A 17,311-nucleotide genomic window follows, 5' to 3' on the forward strand; every position below is an offset into this window, starting at 1 on the left:
TTACATTGAAAACTATTTTGAAAAGCACAACTAAGAAGCTTTTTCTTAAGCAATGTTTTTTTTTCTTAAATAACATTATTAAAAATATGTAATCTAAGATTATGATTATTCGATAATAATCTACTTCAAATAATGTTTTATTTTTTTTATCCGCATTTTGTTATCATTAAAAATAAATAAATAAATAAATAAAGTAAAAAAAATTGATAATAATATTAAAAAAAAAAAATTCAGTGCTTTTATATTGTTTTAGTTACCTAAATTTGTACAGATTTCAATTGTTATAAAACTTTTTATAGTTTTTCGGCAAAGAATATAATAAAGATTCTTTGAATAATACATTTTTTCTTCATTTTCCTTCCATTTTATCAGATAAGTGATTCTTTAAATTTTTATTAATCGAGGATTTATTCATCAAAATATTAAACAAAAAATCTGATTATAAGAACTTTACACAATTTTATAATTTTCAAGATTTTTTCGTTTAATAGAAATACAAAAATAATGATTAATAGATATGGCGCGAAATATTAAGAAAAGTTTCATTTTATTTTACTTCATATTTATATTATATTTATTTTCTTTTAATGCATGTAATAAATTTATTAATATTATATTTACGGATTTACTAAAAGCAAAAAATTTAAACGGAACAAGGGATGTTATTTTTTAAATTATTTTACCTGCCTTTTTTCAAACGAACCTTCAGCGAAGAATTAATAAGAGTTATTTAAAATCAGAATCAAATAAAAGTTGTTTAAAACCAGAATAGTTAAAATCCACGAATATTTGATACGAAAAAGCTTCTCGACTAATCTTTCTAATCACTATAGAAGGGGGAAAAAAACTTGTTCTTTAACTATAAGTTAGATGTTTTTGACATAAAATTTTAAAATTCGAGATTTGCTAAATCACGGTAAGCATCTCAGGGTACCAGAAAAAGTATAAATAACTTGATATAATCATATAATTACAGACTTAGTCATACAATTTAATATGATTTATTATTTATTATATAATACTAGCTGACCCGGCAAACGTTGTTTTGCCATATGAATTATTTCTAGAGTATGAAAATATATCTTAATTATTGTAAGTGTGTGCGTATGTGGTATATGAGTGGAAGAGGCATGGAGAGCTGTGACCGATGACGGAATGCAACGCACCATTATTGTAACTTTTTTTTATAAATTATATATACAACGAATTCTGAAAATATTAATCTCTTAGTGCAATGGAGTGCGCAATATTTTTTGTTGTCATTCCATCTTTAGCTAACACAAATAAAATGGATGGTTTGCCCACTCTAAAGCATGCCACGCATAATTTTCCGTGTGAAAAGCATACTGTGCTCAAATCTAAGACGCAAACAGACATTGTTTGGCCTTGTCATTGCAAATACCAATCTAAAGAGGAATTGAATGCGTTTAAATTGAATTGGCACATCTGTGGGTATAATAGGGATTCGTGGAAGTACTATACTTTCACCCCGGAATTTGTCATTTAAAATAATGACTTCGATAACGTTGTTTATTAATTTTTTAACGACTAATCGCGTGCCTTTGCACAGCCGTGGTGAGTTCAAATTACGAAGCAAAATAACGGGAGACCCAACTTTGAGTACTAAATTATGCGGTGGTATGCCTAGTAAATCCAATGAGATTACAAACTCTGTTGGAAAATTTGCAGCTTCAATGGGATCGCAAATTGCATCAACGGATTTGTATGTCACGAAGTTACCTGGCAGTAACTTTGTATCTTCAGGTTCAATTCGTTGACGTCCGCATTTTTTGCTGCTAAAATCACCCTTTCTGCCAGCCACTCATGATGAATGTATTGTGTGTGTACATCGGGAAATATTAGGTTAATGAGAGCATCTTGTGAATCAATGATTGTGCAAAAATCGTCCGGTAATTTTATGCCTCCAGTCTCATCCTTACTAACTTTTCCATCACCGATATCTAACAATTGTCTTGAGAATGTTTCAGCAGAAGGATCTTGAGTATTTAGACGCGCATATTTACTTTCAGTTGAACTTTTTCAACATTACGCCACAGTGGAGATAATTTCAAGCAAGCATTGATCTCATCAGCGTACGTTGAACGCGGAATGACGGGAAGTGTTTGTCTGAAATCACCTGAAAGGAGTAATAGAGTGCAGCCAAATAATTTGTCATTGTTTTTTATATCTTTCAATGTCCTGTTCAACGCCTCAAGTGAATGTTTGTGTGCCATAGTGCATTCATCCCAGATGATAATTTTACAGTGTTTCAACACTGTGGGCATAACGATTACTTTTTGATGCTGCACACTGCATCTGGGTTGTTTTGAATATTTAGTGGCAGCTTAAATACTGAATGAGCTGCTCTGCCTCCCTCCAATAAAGTTGTGTCGCGATGCCAGATGATGCAACGGCCAACGCGATGCCATTATTTGATCGTATTTCAGCGAGAATTAGCGAAATAATAAATGTTTTGCCAGTTCCACCTTTTGCATTCAAAAAAAAAATCCATCTTGTCCTGCCGAAACTGCGAGCAAAATGTCTTGTCATAAATGTTCCTTTGTTCCTCATTCATTAGTGGAACATTGCGAGTAACATTTGCTGCCATTTCTATCGTATTGTATTGAAGTTCACGATTCATGTTAGTGTTTAATAAATCAGGTGCACTTCAATTTGGCGAAGGCATACCGAAATGACTGTGTGGCAAGTTGGCAATAATAATGCAAAGATCCTCAATAGCAATCAGTGCTTCGTTGTACATAGCATCGCTAAATGCTATCGTTAGATCGTTGCAACGTGTGAGATGTTGATACCGTATATCATCAGTCATCGAATCTGTGTAATTATCCCATAACGCTTCTATACGGGCCGGAAAACATGTAGTTAATACTATAGCAAATAGTAGACGAATTTGCTTTGCAGTACAGTTCAATGCTGCTTCAGCAAGCATACAGTCCCACTGGTTGTCGTCTTCCAGCAAGCCGAGTGCAAGGCATGCATCTTTATACGTTGGATGCTGATGTCCATCGACTTTACGTATATCTTGAAATGACAATGAGACCTTAACCAACAACAGTCGAAAATAAAAGCACTCAGTCTGCCTTGGATTGACTGTAAATACTCTCCCCAAGGTGTTTGATTTAAATAAACCGCGACATGCATCAGCCGGTGTGCCTTGCTTGCAGGGTGTCCATTTTTTTTGCTTGAGCCCATGTGAAATAGTGTGGTACTTCTGAGTAGAATAATATCCGTGCAAAGGCACCAAAAGCATCCGCACGATTACACAATTCAAAAAAATTCGGTGAGTGTAGTTCTTGGTGGATTTATAGCTCGGTCAATCGCTGTCTCGTTCGTGAAATATACGCGCTGACCGTTTTCAAGATGGACGGCTAAATGACTAACGGTAGGATCATGAATAGGGAATCCAAAGTTGCGACAAACAGCTTCATTGGAGCTGATGTACCGGCCAATTTGGTAGAGCGTTATTTCGTCGTTGTTATTCACTGGAAAAGCGGTCACATTGGTATTTTCAACTCGAAATACTGCCATATCACTGCCTTTATTCACATACTTGCAAATATATTTGATGCTCTTCTTTTAAGGGTGAGCATAAGTATTAGAGTTTAAAGTGAATTGTTGCAACGTGTGTGAATATTACTTTTTGATTTATCAGGTTTCTATGTCTAGTTTGGATTGGAATATGATTAAATAAAGATATATTTAAAATATACGTTAAATCTGTCCAAAAAATGAAAAAAAAATTAGTTATAAACCTATTCTCATACCTACTGAATATACATATAAAATTTCATCAAAATCGATCCAGCCGTTCAGGAGGAGTTTAACCACTAAAACTGTGACAAGAGATTTTTATATATATAGATATTCATATTATTACACAATTAAAAGTTAGCCTTTCGTAAATTTGGTCTTTTTATAGATAATTTAATATGATTTAAAAATTATTCTGGTCTGGATCAGCTTGAATTCCTGATTAGTCCAATTTTAAAAGCTCAGTGGAAATTATTTAGTTCTTGAAAAATATGCATCAATAGTAACAATACCGAATGAACAGGAAGCATAATTTGAATTCAGATTGACCATCATACTATCGCGATTACAAATAATTTGAAGTACTGAGTGTATACTAAGAACATGGTTGAGATCTAGAAATATTTTGTTACGAGAACAATAACAGTACTATTATTCATGCTACAACAGTACTATTTTTGCACTAAAAGAGAAAACGAAGTAATTTCCATGCTATTCTGTGATTATTATTACTATTTTTGGTAAAAAAATTAAATCAAATGCGGATTCATTTGCATCAGTACAATTGATGTAATAGTACTGATGTAATAGTACTATCAGTACTATTACATCAGTACTATTGCATCAGTACTTGAAGGGATTTCACATATGAAATTATGCCTGCTTATGAGCATGCTTCGGAAAATACAATAAACAGTATTTTAGACTGAAGGCAATGAATAAAATATGGAAATTACTGGTACATTTGATTCAAAATGCATAGTTCCTTGCCTTTTTTTCTTTTTTTTTTTCAAAAACCAACCAGTTTCTTCCATGTCATGAATGTCAAAAAAATATGTTTAAAATTTATTATAAGTGTAACATAAATTGAGCAGATTGATTTTATTGATTGATTTTATAATCCTTAAATTTAGTTTTTAAAAGAAATCAGGACATGGATTACACAAATTTGTAGTAAATTATTATTTTTTAGTTATTTACTTAATTATTATTTTTCATTATTTGGGAAAAAAACATCCTACTGTAAAAACAGCTTAATTTAATTGTGAAAACAACAGTTAAAACTCCAATACATATATTAAAAAGGATTTTTTTCAGGGAAAAAGAACTTTTAACAACAAATTACATTAACCACCGAAACTGACTTTAAAGTTAGCAATCAGTGATGTTACAAATGGGTAAATATAGAGCATTTTTGTCATTATCAAATCATAATATTTATAACGATGACAGATTAAATCAAAATGAAAACATAAAACTATGAAAAAAATTGTTTCTGCTTAATTATTTATTTACACAATTCATATTATTAGGTGTAAGTACAATATTTAAAAGGAAAAAACCTGTTTTTGTGTGTTTTTTTTTTTTTTTTTTTTTTGCTTTTGTTTTTTAGAATGAATGGACTTTTATATCGTAAGACCAAGATATAAGGAATAAAAATCAACATGAAAATAAATTCATTAATTTTAGAATTTTCCTAAATATTTTGAAAACAAAACTCGTTAGTTATTTGTTGCATCTTACTTCCCCTGTTTCCGTAAATTTAAAATATTTTTTGCAATTACATTGAATGTGAAAATAAATTGATAAATAGAATTAAAAATAAACCATCTATTGTTCTTGAGTTCTTGTAGTAAGCACTTCAAGAGAATATTACTAGAAAGAAAAAGCATGGCGAATGGAAGAAAGTAACTAATTCCTTGAAATACGAAAAGCATTTCCTGTATCATATTATAGAATTCACCGGATTCATTATTTTTAAACAGGCTGTCAACAAGTAAATAAGTATTGTAAAAACTACACAATACACGTTCTTGAAAGGATAACAATATACAACAAAATATAGCTCTTGACACTTATAACCGAGTTATACCATCCACCACTCCCCTTTGTGTGCTATCGGCATCACAGAAAGGGAAATACTTCTGCATTTACAGTGAAATCGTGTGCTAACTCATTAAGTATTAGCGAGCATATTACTTTGATTATTACATATTTCATAGGGAAAAAAAACGGAATTTTGTTATGTTGAAAGAAAGATTGAAGATTTCCCAATTGAAATTTCGGGTAAAACTTACACGACCTTATTATAACATATGGTCTGGTTTGAAATAATTAAGTAAATTAATGTTTTAGTAACTTACTTTTTATAATTATCAAAATAAAATAATTATCAACAGTGAAATCTTAAACATTTGGAATGTATCCACATATAAAAAATAACCACACAAAAAAAGTATTACACCATATTCATCTTAATCATAAAATGATTCTTAAAATATAAGTTGTAAGTTCAGGTAATTTTCATTCGCTTTAAGAAAACTCTTAGGACAAAAGGATTTCTATTTTACCCGGACTGTAGAATCTGTAATTAATAAAAAAAATAATTAATCAATATAGACAGGGACGAATCAAGACAAATACGAAAGCACTAAATTTTCTCCGCATCTCAGTAAGTATTTTTAATTTTCTGTAGCAATAAATGACATTTCTAATACCGGGGAACTTCATGTAATAAATTTTACCAGCTTTATGTAATAAACTTTTGCTATAATAAAAACGAAATGCGCTATTATCTAAAAATTGACAATTTTCAGCAAATAAAGCATTTTAATTTTTTTAGATTTGAAATGAAAAATAAAATGCAATATTTTTAATGATAGTAATATTATTGATCCGAGCTGGTGACTGGAAACCCACCCAGTTTTGGAGGCATGAGTACCAAGTAGCAGCTTGTCTAGGAAGTAAAGGTGGTTTGTGCGCAATAGTGACCATATTGCCGCGATCATGCCATCGCTGACAAAACACAGCTCGTGAGCTTCATTAACTATGTATTTGATTCTAAAATACGTACATTTTTTAAAACTTTATCTGCCTCGATGCCCCATTTTAAACATAATATTTATAAACATAATGCCAAATTTATGAACATAATATTTTATTTTTAATATTAACATCGCAAATCTTGGAAAAAATGTTTCCCTGTGACTTGGACTTTTAGGTTATTTTACTTTCAAAATTTGTTTTCAGTTTTTTTTTTTAAATTTAAAGTCTAATTATTTTTAAACTGTTTTTATTTTCTATGATCATATATATAAAGAGAAGTTACGCCTTATACATGTTTCAATTGTCAAATTTCCACCAGATGTTCAAAACATTTTATATTTTTGGAAAGATGTTAGAAGCTTTCCTTTTCAAAAAATATATAAGTGTGAATAATAAATAAAATAAAATTAAATGAACATGTCTTTTTATGTTTTATATAGAGTAGCCTGTGCCCCCCTTGTGGTCAGACCTTCCACTCCAAACAAATGTTTTCCTAATGGCACTTCTTTTTCTCCTGATGGCATTATAATATAGGGAATTGAATATTAGATTTAATAAACTTATTTCGTATTGTAACAATTCTCAATAAAGCGTCAAAATTTATTGAAGATATTTAGCACCTAAATGATTTTTTTAAAATTCATTTCCATCTTTCCTATTCGAGAAAAAATGCTAAAATTCCGATTCTTCTTTTATTCTCCCAATCATCTTTCAATTTTTTTTATTTATATTTAGATTATTTTAATTTTTTTATCTATCATATTATCTCTGTTTCGGTAAGAAACTGATAATGATGAAACTCTTAGACTATATGACAGGAGAGAGAGAGACAGATGGAAGGAAGAGCCCATTCAACTTTTCTGAGAACAGAAGCAGGGAATATTTAGCGGTTCTCTTTTACCTAAGCTAAACGGTGAATTCCAGCCGTGTTCCTGAAAAGGCCGCACTATAACATGACACCTTTTGTCACACTCTATTGTAGAAAAACACGTTGCACATTTCCTTCTTTTCTACATACTTGGAGATTTATTAGAAAATCAACCAGTAACTAAAGACAGCTTTTTTTGTTAATCAAAATTGAATCTTAGATTATAAATCAACCGCTAATGTAACTTAGCTTTAAATGTAACGACTAAGGCTAAATATTCTGTTTAAGTATTACGTAAGCGAAGTAATTACGAAAGTATTAAGTATTACGAAAGGAAGAAGAAGGAAGTTCGAGATCTCATTTTTCTAACAAAAGGGGTAAGATCAATCAGCAATGTTAACAAAAAATATTATAGTCACATATATATATATATATATATATATATATATATATATATATATATATATATATATTCTGTTGTTCGATGCCAACTTATAATGATAGTTAAAATAAAATTTAACACAATCAACAAAGCATACTTACTTATTCCTTTCAAGAGACCAAAAAACTATTTCAACTATATCTAGATTAGCGGTGTATCAATTGCATAATATTAGTTGGGCATATTACTAAATAAAATTAATCGTAATTGGTTCATACTAAAATTAAGTCACCAAAATTATTTAAGCGTCATACGGTTCCCCAAAATAGAAGAACCTTTTCTCCATCCATTGTACTTTTTAATGCATAGTTTATTCTTTTTATTTGCAATAAGTATCTATTAATAAAGTTGACTAATTATAACTGGTATCAATAATATTAAGGCGATTTTTTACGTTTCTCCTAAACATACTACGTAGTTCTCTTCATTTATTAAGACTTTCAGAACATAATCTTTTTTTTTGTTCCACTTATATTGATTTTAAATTATTTTGTATTATAGAAAAATATTTTAAAAGTATAACTTTGAACAAAATAAACATGCGATTTCGGAAAACTTACTAATTTCGAGACGCAGTCAACCATAGTTTTGTTCATCATTGGGTTTATCTGACATTAAAAGATAACACTTGAAAATATCGTGCAATAAACTCTTTTTATAATTAAATAGAGCTATGAGCTAGCAAACATTACTGATGATTTATCTTTAAAATATATATATTATAAAAATACATATATTTAAAATTGCTGAATTATTGTTTAATTTATAGCAAAGGTATCTGTAAAACCAATGAGTAAATTCTATTTTTCAAACTCTTGAACGATGTAATTAAATTTTTTAGAGAATTTTTAAGATGAGTGGTAGATTAGTTTCTTTCATCTTCTGTCCAAATTTTAAAATGCACTAACAGTCCTAATTAATACGAAACACAAACTCATAAATTGATAGTTATAGGTGTATATAAATATAGATCCATATAAATATAGATCCATATAAATATAGATCCATATAAATATAGATGCAGAGAAAAATAAAATAAAAAACGCACAAAATAAATATGCTTAAAATGTTCTATATTTCAGTATAAATTACTGTCGAAATTATAAAAAAAACTTTTTTTAACTTCAGTAAGTAGATTTTACTCCTTATAATTATGACAATCTATAAAAATAGTTTATTCTAAAGAAATACTTTTAATTATATCAATCCCGCTACATATGAATGACTGATTTATGAACATACAAGAATAATAATTACTTATAATTTTTATATTTTTATTCAACTGTATTCTTCAGTAACGTTATTACAAAGTAATTATGATTGCAAATCCTGTCAATTTGAACACTGTTGATTTGAATTAAGAAGCAAGTCGTAAACAATTATATTGCATGCATCTTAATTTTTTTTTTCGGTCAGGACACTTAATAAAATGAAAGATATGTTTCAGAAGCCGTTTCTTATTATTGATTTATTTTAAAAGCTAATACTCTTAAATTTACTAAAATATAACTCGAAACCATTTAGTATTAATTTCTTTATTTAAGAAATAAATTTAAAGATAACACAATCATAATATTAGATTTCATAAACCATGTTGCATTAAATAAAATTAATAAATCGCTGTACTTATACAAAAATTAAACGGATGAGATAATTTGAATATTCGGCACTTATCAAAAGAGTCTTCCTCTCTTATTTAAAATGTCGAAAGAATAGAAAAAAAGGAAGAAAGAACGAAATAAATAAAAGAAAGAAAAAAATTAAAGTATAATTTATTACTCCTCTACTTGAAAATCGCCAATAAGGTGCTAAACTTTTATTTTCGGAAAACTTATATTTCATGTAAATGTTCTAATTTGTCAACAATTCCCCTCCTTTGCCGCATGAGTGATTTTGAATACTCAACTGCGAGAAAACGATGACCCCTCCTCAACCCCTCACAGGAAGATAGTTTTGGACGAGTTCAATCATAGAAACTGCTTTCAGAAAACTCCCGTAATGAAGGGACACAAATTCTAGGACTCGATCGGAATCAGAGGGTTAAGGCAGGGTTCGTGATTTTTTTGATTTTTTTAAAAAAAAATCAAAAGAATCAGATTTTTTTGATTTAAATCGGATTTTTTTGATTTAAATCAGATTTTTTTGATTTTTATTCAAATACGCTGTAAGAACTTTAATTTATGATTAAAAAAAATTATAAATGTTTAATCAAATTAACTTAATATTAAAACTATATTGTAACAATATTTTAGAAGCTCTAACTAAAATAATTTTTCATTATAATACATGGCTTTGAATGCATAGCAACCATTTTGAAACAAATGCATGATTAAAATTTAAGGACTAGATGAAATGGAGAATTAAAAGAATGCTTCAGGGGTCTGTCTGGGTTTTTCTGAGAGGTACCTTTTTTGTGAAAATTAAAAATTATATTAAAAAGTCCACACAAATATAGTAAAAATATGGATTTATTGTTTCTTACGAGACACAAAAATAAAATTTTAAGAAAAAGTATTTTGTGTGATTATTCTATCATTTTTCCTAAAGTTGAATTTGTAAAGGTACCGGCTTGGACAGACCCCTGTGCTTTAACTATTAAAACAAAGTTTCAGTTAGCAAACCATAACTTTAATTTAAAATTGTGATTTCTTTCTTTTTTTTTCTCTTGATTTTTAAAATGACAAAATAAATGTAGCAGACTGTGTTTATAAATGTAGTCATTCATCAAAAAATAAATATTTAATCTATACATTTTTATATTAAAATATTCATTTTTAATTCTATATCAAAATAGATAAGTTAAGCTAAAAAAAATATTAGAAATTCTATGTATTCATTGGAATTTTTTTTCGCAAAATTTCTTTATAGAAAATCAGATAATGTCAAAGATACTGTAAACATATTATGACAAAAAAATACCAGTTAATAACCCTACTGCATCAAATAGACTTCGAAAGAGTTTGAAAGGGAAGAATGACCCTATATTAGGAAAAAAAAACATCTGAATTCATCAGCCCCTTTTTTTTCTTTTTCTGTTTTTGGCATATTAGGGTAATTTCTTTTTAATATAACCTCAAGCTTCAGAAATATACATTTTCCACCAATAAAATATGATGTAGATTTTAATTCACGCTTTTTCATTCAAAAGGTAGAATTTTAATTAACATTATTGTATTATTTTTTGAAAAAAATTCATGTTTATTAATTACTTTCTACAGCTATGCAAGTTTATATTAAGACAGTATTAAATGTTTACTTTAATCTGTACTTTCAATATCAAGAATCAAAATATTTTCAAAAATGTAATTACAAATGTGTTGGAATTTAACCCACACCAAGAAAGTAATTTCGTTAATTAAAATTAATTAATGCAGCAATTTATTTAAATTAAATTTTAATGCTAAGAAAAGAAAATAATAAAAGTATCAAAAATTTAAATCATTGTTTTTAAACTTTTAAAATCAATATATATAGATAAAAAAAATTAGTTGATTTAAATCAATGATTTTTTTAAAAAAATCATTTGATTTAAATCATGATTTAAATCGTGATTTAAATCAAGCTGATTTAAATCAACGAACCCTGCTTTAAGGGCTTTTAAAAAACGAAAATCAAAAATAAGCACTTGTTAAAAATGCTATACAAAATGTTTCAAACATTCTATACGAAGAGAAAAACAAAGTATACTTAAAGATAATTATAATAACAAATCTACAGTTAATGTAAAGAAAATAGAAAAATTACCAATAAAAGTTATTGAAAAATTTTATTGGTAAAAAACTTAAGATTCTTATTTGATATGTAAAGAACAATACTAGTACCTATTAACAGATACACTAATTTTTTAATGTTCATGGTAAAATATGATTAAAAAAAGAGATAGATTAAGTCCCTGAAAATCAAATTTTAATAAAACAAAATGTTAATGCTGTAATGATATTAATATACAAATGTAACCAACTTTAAAAACACATATCATCAAGAAAGAATATCCACGATCATTTATAAAAAGGAAAGCAGATCATATCAGTGAATAAATTAATAAAGAAAAACATGTCAAAACTTGGAAAAAGTATGTTCAGTTAATAAAAATGAGTGGTTTGGGTTAGAAGTACAACACAGAAATACGAGAAATAGGGTGGTTTTCGATACTTTCAAGGTCATTTTGAAATTTTCAAGGATTTAGCATTATTTTCAAGTACTTCTTGGAGCCCTTGAAAATCGAAATGAAATTCAAGTACTTTTCAAGGCCGCAGGAACCCTGCACCAAGTTCTTAAACTTAAAAAATCAAATCAAAATTTAACTAAACAATGTTGTCTAAATAAGAAGACAAAATTGTCAGCTGTCTAAATTTGGGAAATAATAGTGCTTTCTTACATACTTGAATTTCTTTTAGAAATTTCAGAAAATTATGAACACCCCCTTGAAAAAATTCTGCGTACGCCACTGAGTGCGACTGTGTCTTCATTGAAAAACTTTTATTGCATGCTCTACAAGAATAAATTTTTTCGCCAGTATGATTGCTACTGTGATTAGACAGTGCATACCCATCTAAAAACTTTCATTCTACATGTCACTAGAATAAGGTTTCTCCTCCTTCAGAATGAGTGCGACTGTGAATAGTTAGCGTCTGCCTTCTTGAAAAACTTTTATTACATGTAGTGCAAGAATAAGGTTTCTCACTAGTATGAACACGTCTGTGCTCAGTTAATGTTGTCCCATGCGAAAAACTTTTATTGCAAATTTCACAAGAATAAGGCTTTTCACCAGTATGAATGCGACTGTGTTCGGTTAGTGAATATTTTCTTGAAAAACTTTTATTACATTCACTACAAGTATAAGGTTTTTCCTTAGTATGAGTGTAACTGTGTTCAGTTAGTTGACATTTCCTTGAAAAACTTTTATTACATTCGCTACAAGAATAAGGTTCTTCACCAGTATGGATATAAGTGTGGTTTGTTAGATGATGCTTTTTTGAAAAACTCTTATCGCATACAGTACAAGAATAAGGCTTCTCACCAGTATGAATGCGACTGTGCACAGACAGTGTACCCCTTTTTGAAAAATTTTTATTACATACACCACAAGAATAAGGTTTCTTACCAGTATGAGTGTGACAGTGTCTAACTAGCTGTTGCTTCCATGAAAAACTTTTATTACATATGCCACAAGAATAAGGTTTCACACCAGTTTGAGTACAATTGTGTATAGCTAGTTGATCTTTCCTTGCAAAACTTTGATTACATGCACTACATGAAAATGGTTTCCTGCCCGTATGAACACTAGTGTGCCTAGACAGTGAACTCTTTCTTGAAAAGCTTTTATTACATACCCTACAAAAGTAAGGTTCCACCTCAGTATGAGTGCGACTGTGATCAGTCAGTGCATGCCTATCTGAAAAACTTTTGCTACATATGTCACAGGAATAAGGTTTTTCACCAGTATGTGAGCGAATGTGTCTAGTAAGACGTTCCTTTACTGAAAAACTTTTATAACATATGACACAAGAAAATGGTTTCTCTCCAGTGTGAGTGCGACTGTGTCTAATTAGCCGATGCTTCCATGAAAAACTTTTATTACATGTTGTGCAAGAATAAGGTTTCTCACCAGTATGAGTGCGAGCGTGCTGAGACAGTGCGCTCCCACAGATAAAGCTTTTATTACATATGTCACAACAATAAGGTTTTTCTCCAGCATGAATGCGACTGTGACAAGTTAAATAATTTTTCCTTGAATAGCTATTATTGCATACACTACAAGAATAAGGTTTCTCACCAGCATGAATACTACTCTGCTCACTCAGGTGATTATTATCTGACAACCTACTATCACATAAACTATAAGGATGAGGTTTCTCATCTAGGTGAACAATATGCCTAAGCAAGTTGCTATCTTTTAAATCCATATTGATACCACACTGTATTAAATTTTGCGCAAATTAATTATCTTGTTAAAGACATTTACATGAAATGTAATTGTAAGGGTACACGAGAATATTCTGCTTAACGCCAAATTAAAACTGATTTTTACAAAAGCTTCAGCAATAGTTATACAAAAATGTTTTCCAGTTGATTGAGTTGCTGATGAAAGCGAACATTATTAAACAATACAATAAAACATTCAGAAATCAGTATCTAGGCTAATAGCAGTGATTAAGCAACAGAATTGTTTAAGTTATTATCAATATGTCTAAGTAAACAATGAAATAAATGAATGAATAACAATTAAACATCATATTAGAATACCATGCAATGTTATTGTTGTCAGGCAATGAAAATGAGATTCTTCAATTTCTCACAGCATCAGTAAAAAAATTTTTTACGGTATCAGACAGTCTTTTCTAGGGTATTATCCAAAATTAACTTCAAGTGTTATGAAGCACTGGGCAGTGAACCAACTTATACGGGCAACCCTGAAAAGAAATAATATTCATATAACTATGAGACTCTGTTTGCACACCTTTGTAATTTTTTTTATAATTCATATTCTTTTTTTCCCACCCCTTAAACTTCAATATTTTCCCAAACATTCAGAACAGTTTGTTCCCAAAATGTTCAATTATTGTAGCTTATTTGAAAAACAATTTTTTGTACTTTGGAAAAAAAACTATACTGAAGGAGTACAGATTATAGGACTTAGTAAGAAGAAATAAATATAAAGTAATCAAAGTAAAGTACAGTAAAGTATTTAGTCACTGATAATCAGGGGTTTGTTTAGAAGAAATTTGAGTCCAATAACGGGCCCTTCACAAAATATAATTTCATAAAAACGGAACCTTCACAAAATAATTTAACTTTTAATCGGACCCTTCACAAATTTGTTGATCTTCATTATTATTTTGTTAATCGAATAAACCCTACCCAGGGGGGGGGGGAACAAGAAAGATGGATATAAACGAATTAAGTTTTGTTTTTGGCAGACTCTTCTTCCATTATTCGTACGAAATGAATATAAATGAATTCGTCGCCTTGTAGCATTCCTGTAATAAATTATACCAATTCTTTATTTTCAAATTTTAAATATATTTAAAGTTCATATTGCTTTTTTAATTTTTCAGTTATCAAAAGGAATGTCTTATTATATTATTTTTTAAATTCGTGAAAAAAGAAAAAAATTAAGAAGCAACTTTTATTTGACATAGATTTATGAGTTTAACGGTAGGCTGATTCTTAAACAAAAGAACCATCTTGTGACACATCAACATCATTTTATTTTTTGAGGTAACAAATTACTTACGCAGTATGAATCTTATCAACTTTTACTACGACGAGGATAATTTTTCCTTCAACCAATTCATTATATGGTCATAAAATAAGATACTTTTTACGATAACAGCCTTAATAAATATTTTCTATGAATACTCTTCTCTTTATTTTTTATCCATATGAGGGTAATGCTAAGCATTATAAAACCGAACCACTTTTATTTGCTATGTTTTTCAATATAGAATGCTTAAATATTTCGACATGAAAGTAGGTCGTTTATATTAAATTACCAAAGAAAGTGGGGATATTATCATAACTACGGCAAGTTGGCGAAGAGTCGCCGAGGAAGGAAGATAACGTTTCTGGCGGAGGGAACCAGTTTTCCTCGGATCATGACGTTTACGCCTCTTCCTTCTCATTGGCTCAAATTCCCTGACTACTCCTTAGAACTTATCGGTTAAGATATATCAGTTATTAAGTAACCGGTTCCGATTTCTTGTTCTTAAATAACGTGTACAAAATATTAGTTCTTGAATAACGTACTCACGGTTTCACTCATGCTGAAGATTAAACACACGTTTTGCTAACTTCTAATCTAAAGTTATTAATCCTTTTATTCTTTTTTTTAAAAAAAATCTGTTTGACTCAAAATTAATGAGATTACATTTGAATAATAATTTTAAAAAGTCTTATAATGCACCACAGTTTCCTTTCTTTGTTTCTGAAATATAATTCATATTTGATTTAAACATTTTATTCATTTTTCAATAGGATGAAGATTTAAATGAACTATGCATTTTTCAATACAAAATGCAATTAAGATGAATCTGAGGAAAAAGTTTCTAAGAAAGCTTAGACATTTAAATGTTTTACTTTAACCTTATTTTTATTATTTTTTAATTAGGATGAAGATCTTATGGCAATTACCTTAAAAGTTTGCAATTTCAAATGTAACGAAATTTTATAAGGTATTTTTATTGCAATACATTACTTATTGCTTTTATCGCTAAATTCACCATTTCATATGCGTAATTAGGACGAAAAGAATAGATTAAATTTTCTTATTCCAAATGCATACTAAAAATTCTTCACAATGAAATACATATTATTACACTAATAATGAACTATGATAGATTTGAGAAATGAGTTAGGGAAGCACTTTATACATTCAAAAAAAAATTTGCCTCACTTGTTTGCTTTTTCAGATATATGATATTTTATTAAATCGTTTTTCGTCAATTAATGCAATTAATGCATTTAAAGTGTACTTTAACCTTATTATTTTATTCATTTGTTTGCAGTTTCAAAAGTTATAAAAGTTTTCAGAAAATATTTATATATACACTCCTCAAAAGTGAAATTGCAACACCAAGAAATAATGCATTATTTCTTGGTGTTGCAATTTCACTTTTGAGGAGTATACTGAACTCTTTTATATATACATTCAGTACATACTATTCAGTACATCTAATATATATACAATCAGTATACTAGAGGAGGATACTGAATGTATATATATTACTTGGTGTTGGAATGTTATTTCTTTGTGTTGCAATTTCACTTTTGAGGAGTGTATTTCATTATCATACGCAGTAACTTTACTTTAACATTGTTTTATTCAAATGCAATTTCAAAAGTGATAAAGTACAAGAACCAAGTCTTATTTCACAATTATACGACTAAAAAAGAGAGCAATTTCTTATAACATTACTAAATAAGATATTATATAATAGTATAAGAAAAAAAAAAGGAATGGTAGATTCAAAATAAATAATAAGAAAATCTTCACAGAAAAATCAATATTTTTACATAAAAAATAATTAATTGGGGAATATCCTAGTAAATGGATCTACAAAAGCAAATTATACATTTAAAATAATTTATCCTTAGAAGGCAACAGTGAACTATTTTGTTAATAAGAAATATATTTCAGATATTTTTGTATATAGTTTTAAAAACTTAAATAAATATGTATTATAAAATTAGTTACAGTCTCTTGACATAGGTTAATACAGTGTTTCTTTGTTTCTTCAGTTTGATTATACCAACCTGCACTTTAGTATATATAAAAGTAAAATATAATTTACATTTTAGGGCTCTAAGAGAACTTTTGCTGCTTTTATTTGTTCTTTAGCATTTATGCTATTTTTAACCTAATTGATTTGTTTTATCCGTCATGATTGTATCCATCTTAAAAA

General features: G+C 28.8%; 1 protein-coding gene across 1 annotated transcript; it reads right to left on the reverse strand.

Moving 5' to 3' along the window:
- Window positions 1–11,791: 11,791 nt before the first annotated feature.
- LOC107457527 (uncharacterized) lies at window positions 11,792–15,681 on the reverse strand. The gene is made up of 2 exons (XM_021146222.4): window positions 15,145–15,681; window positions 11,792–14,320 (listed from the first exon to the last, which is right to left on the reverse strand). The coding sequence occupies exon 2, from the start codon at window positions 13,811–13,813 to the stop codon at window positions 12,485–12,487; it is 1,329 nt and encodes a 442-aa protein (XP_021001881.3). The 5' UTR covers window positions 13,814–14,320; window positions 15,145–15,681; the 3' UTR covers window positions 11,792–12,484.
- Window positions 15,682–17,311: the final 1,630 nt, after the last annotated feature.

Source organism: Parasteatoda tepidariorum, chromosome 5 (genome assembly GCF_982258835.1).
Source record: "Parasteatoda tepidariorum strain Cologne lab strain chromosome 5, Ptep-v5.0, whole genome shotgun sequence".
In the NCBI taxonomy this organism is placed as follows: domain Eukaryota; kingdom Metazoa; phylum Arthropoda; class Arachnida; order Araneae; family Theridiidae; genus Parasteatoda; species Parasteatoda tepidariorum.

What these genes read in the sequence shown, in the direction of transcription:
- LOC107457527 (XM_021146222.4), bottom strand. Translation starts at nt 13,813, where the DNA reads ATGGATTTAAAAGATAGCAACTTGCTTAGGCATATTGTTCACCTAGAT.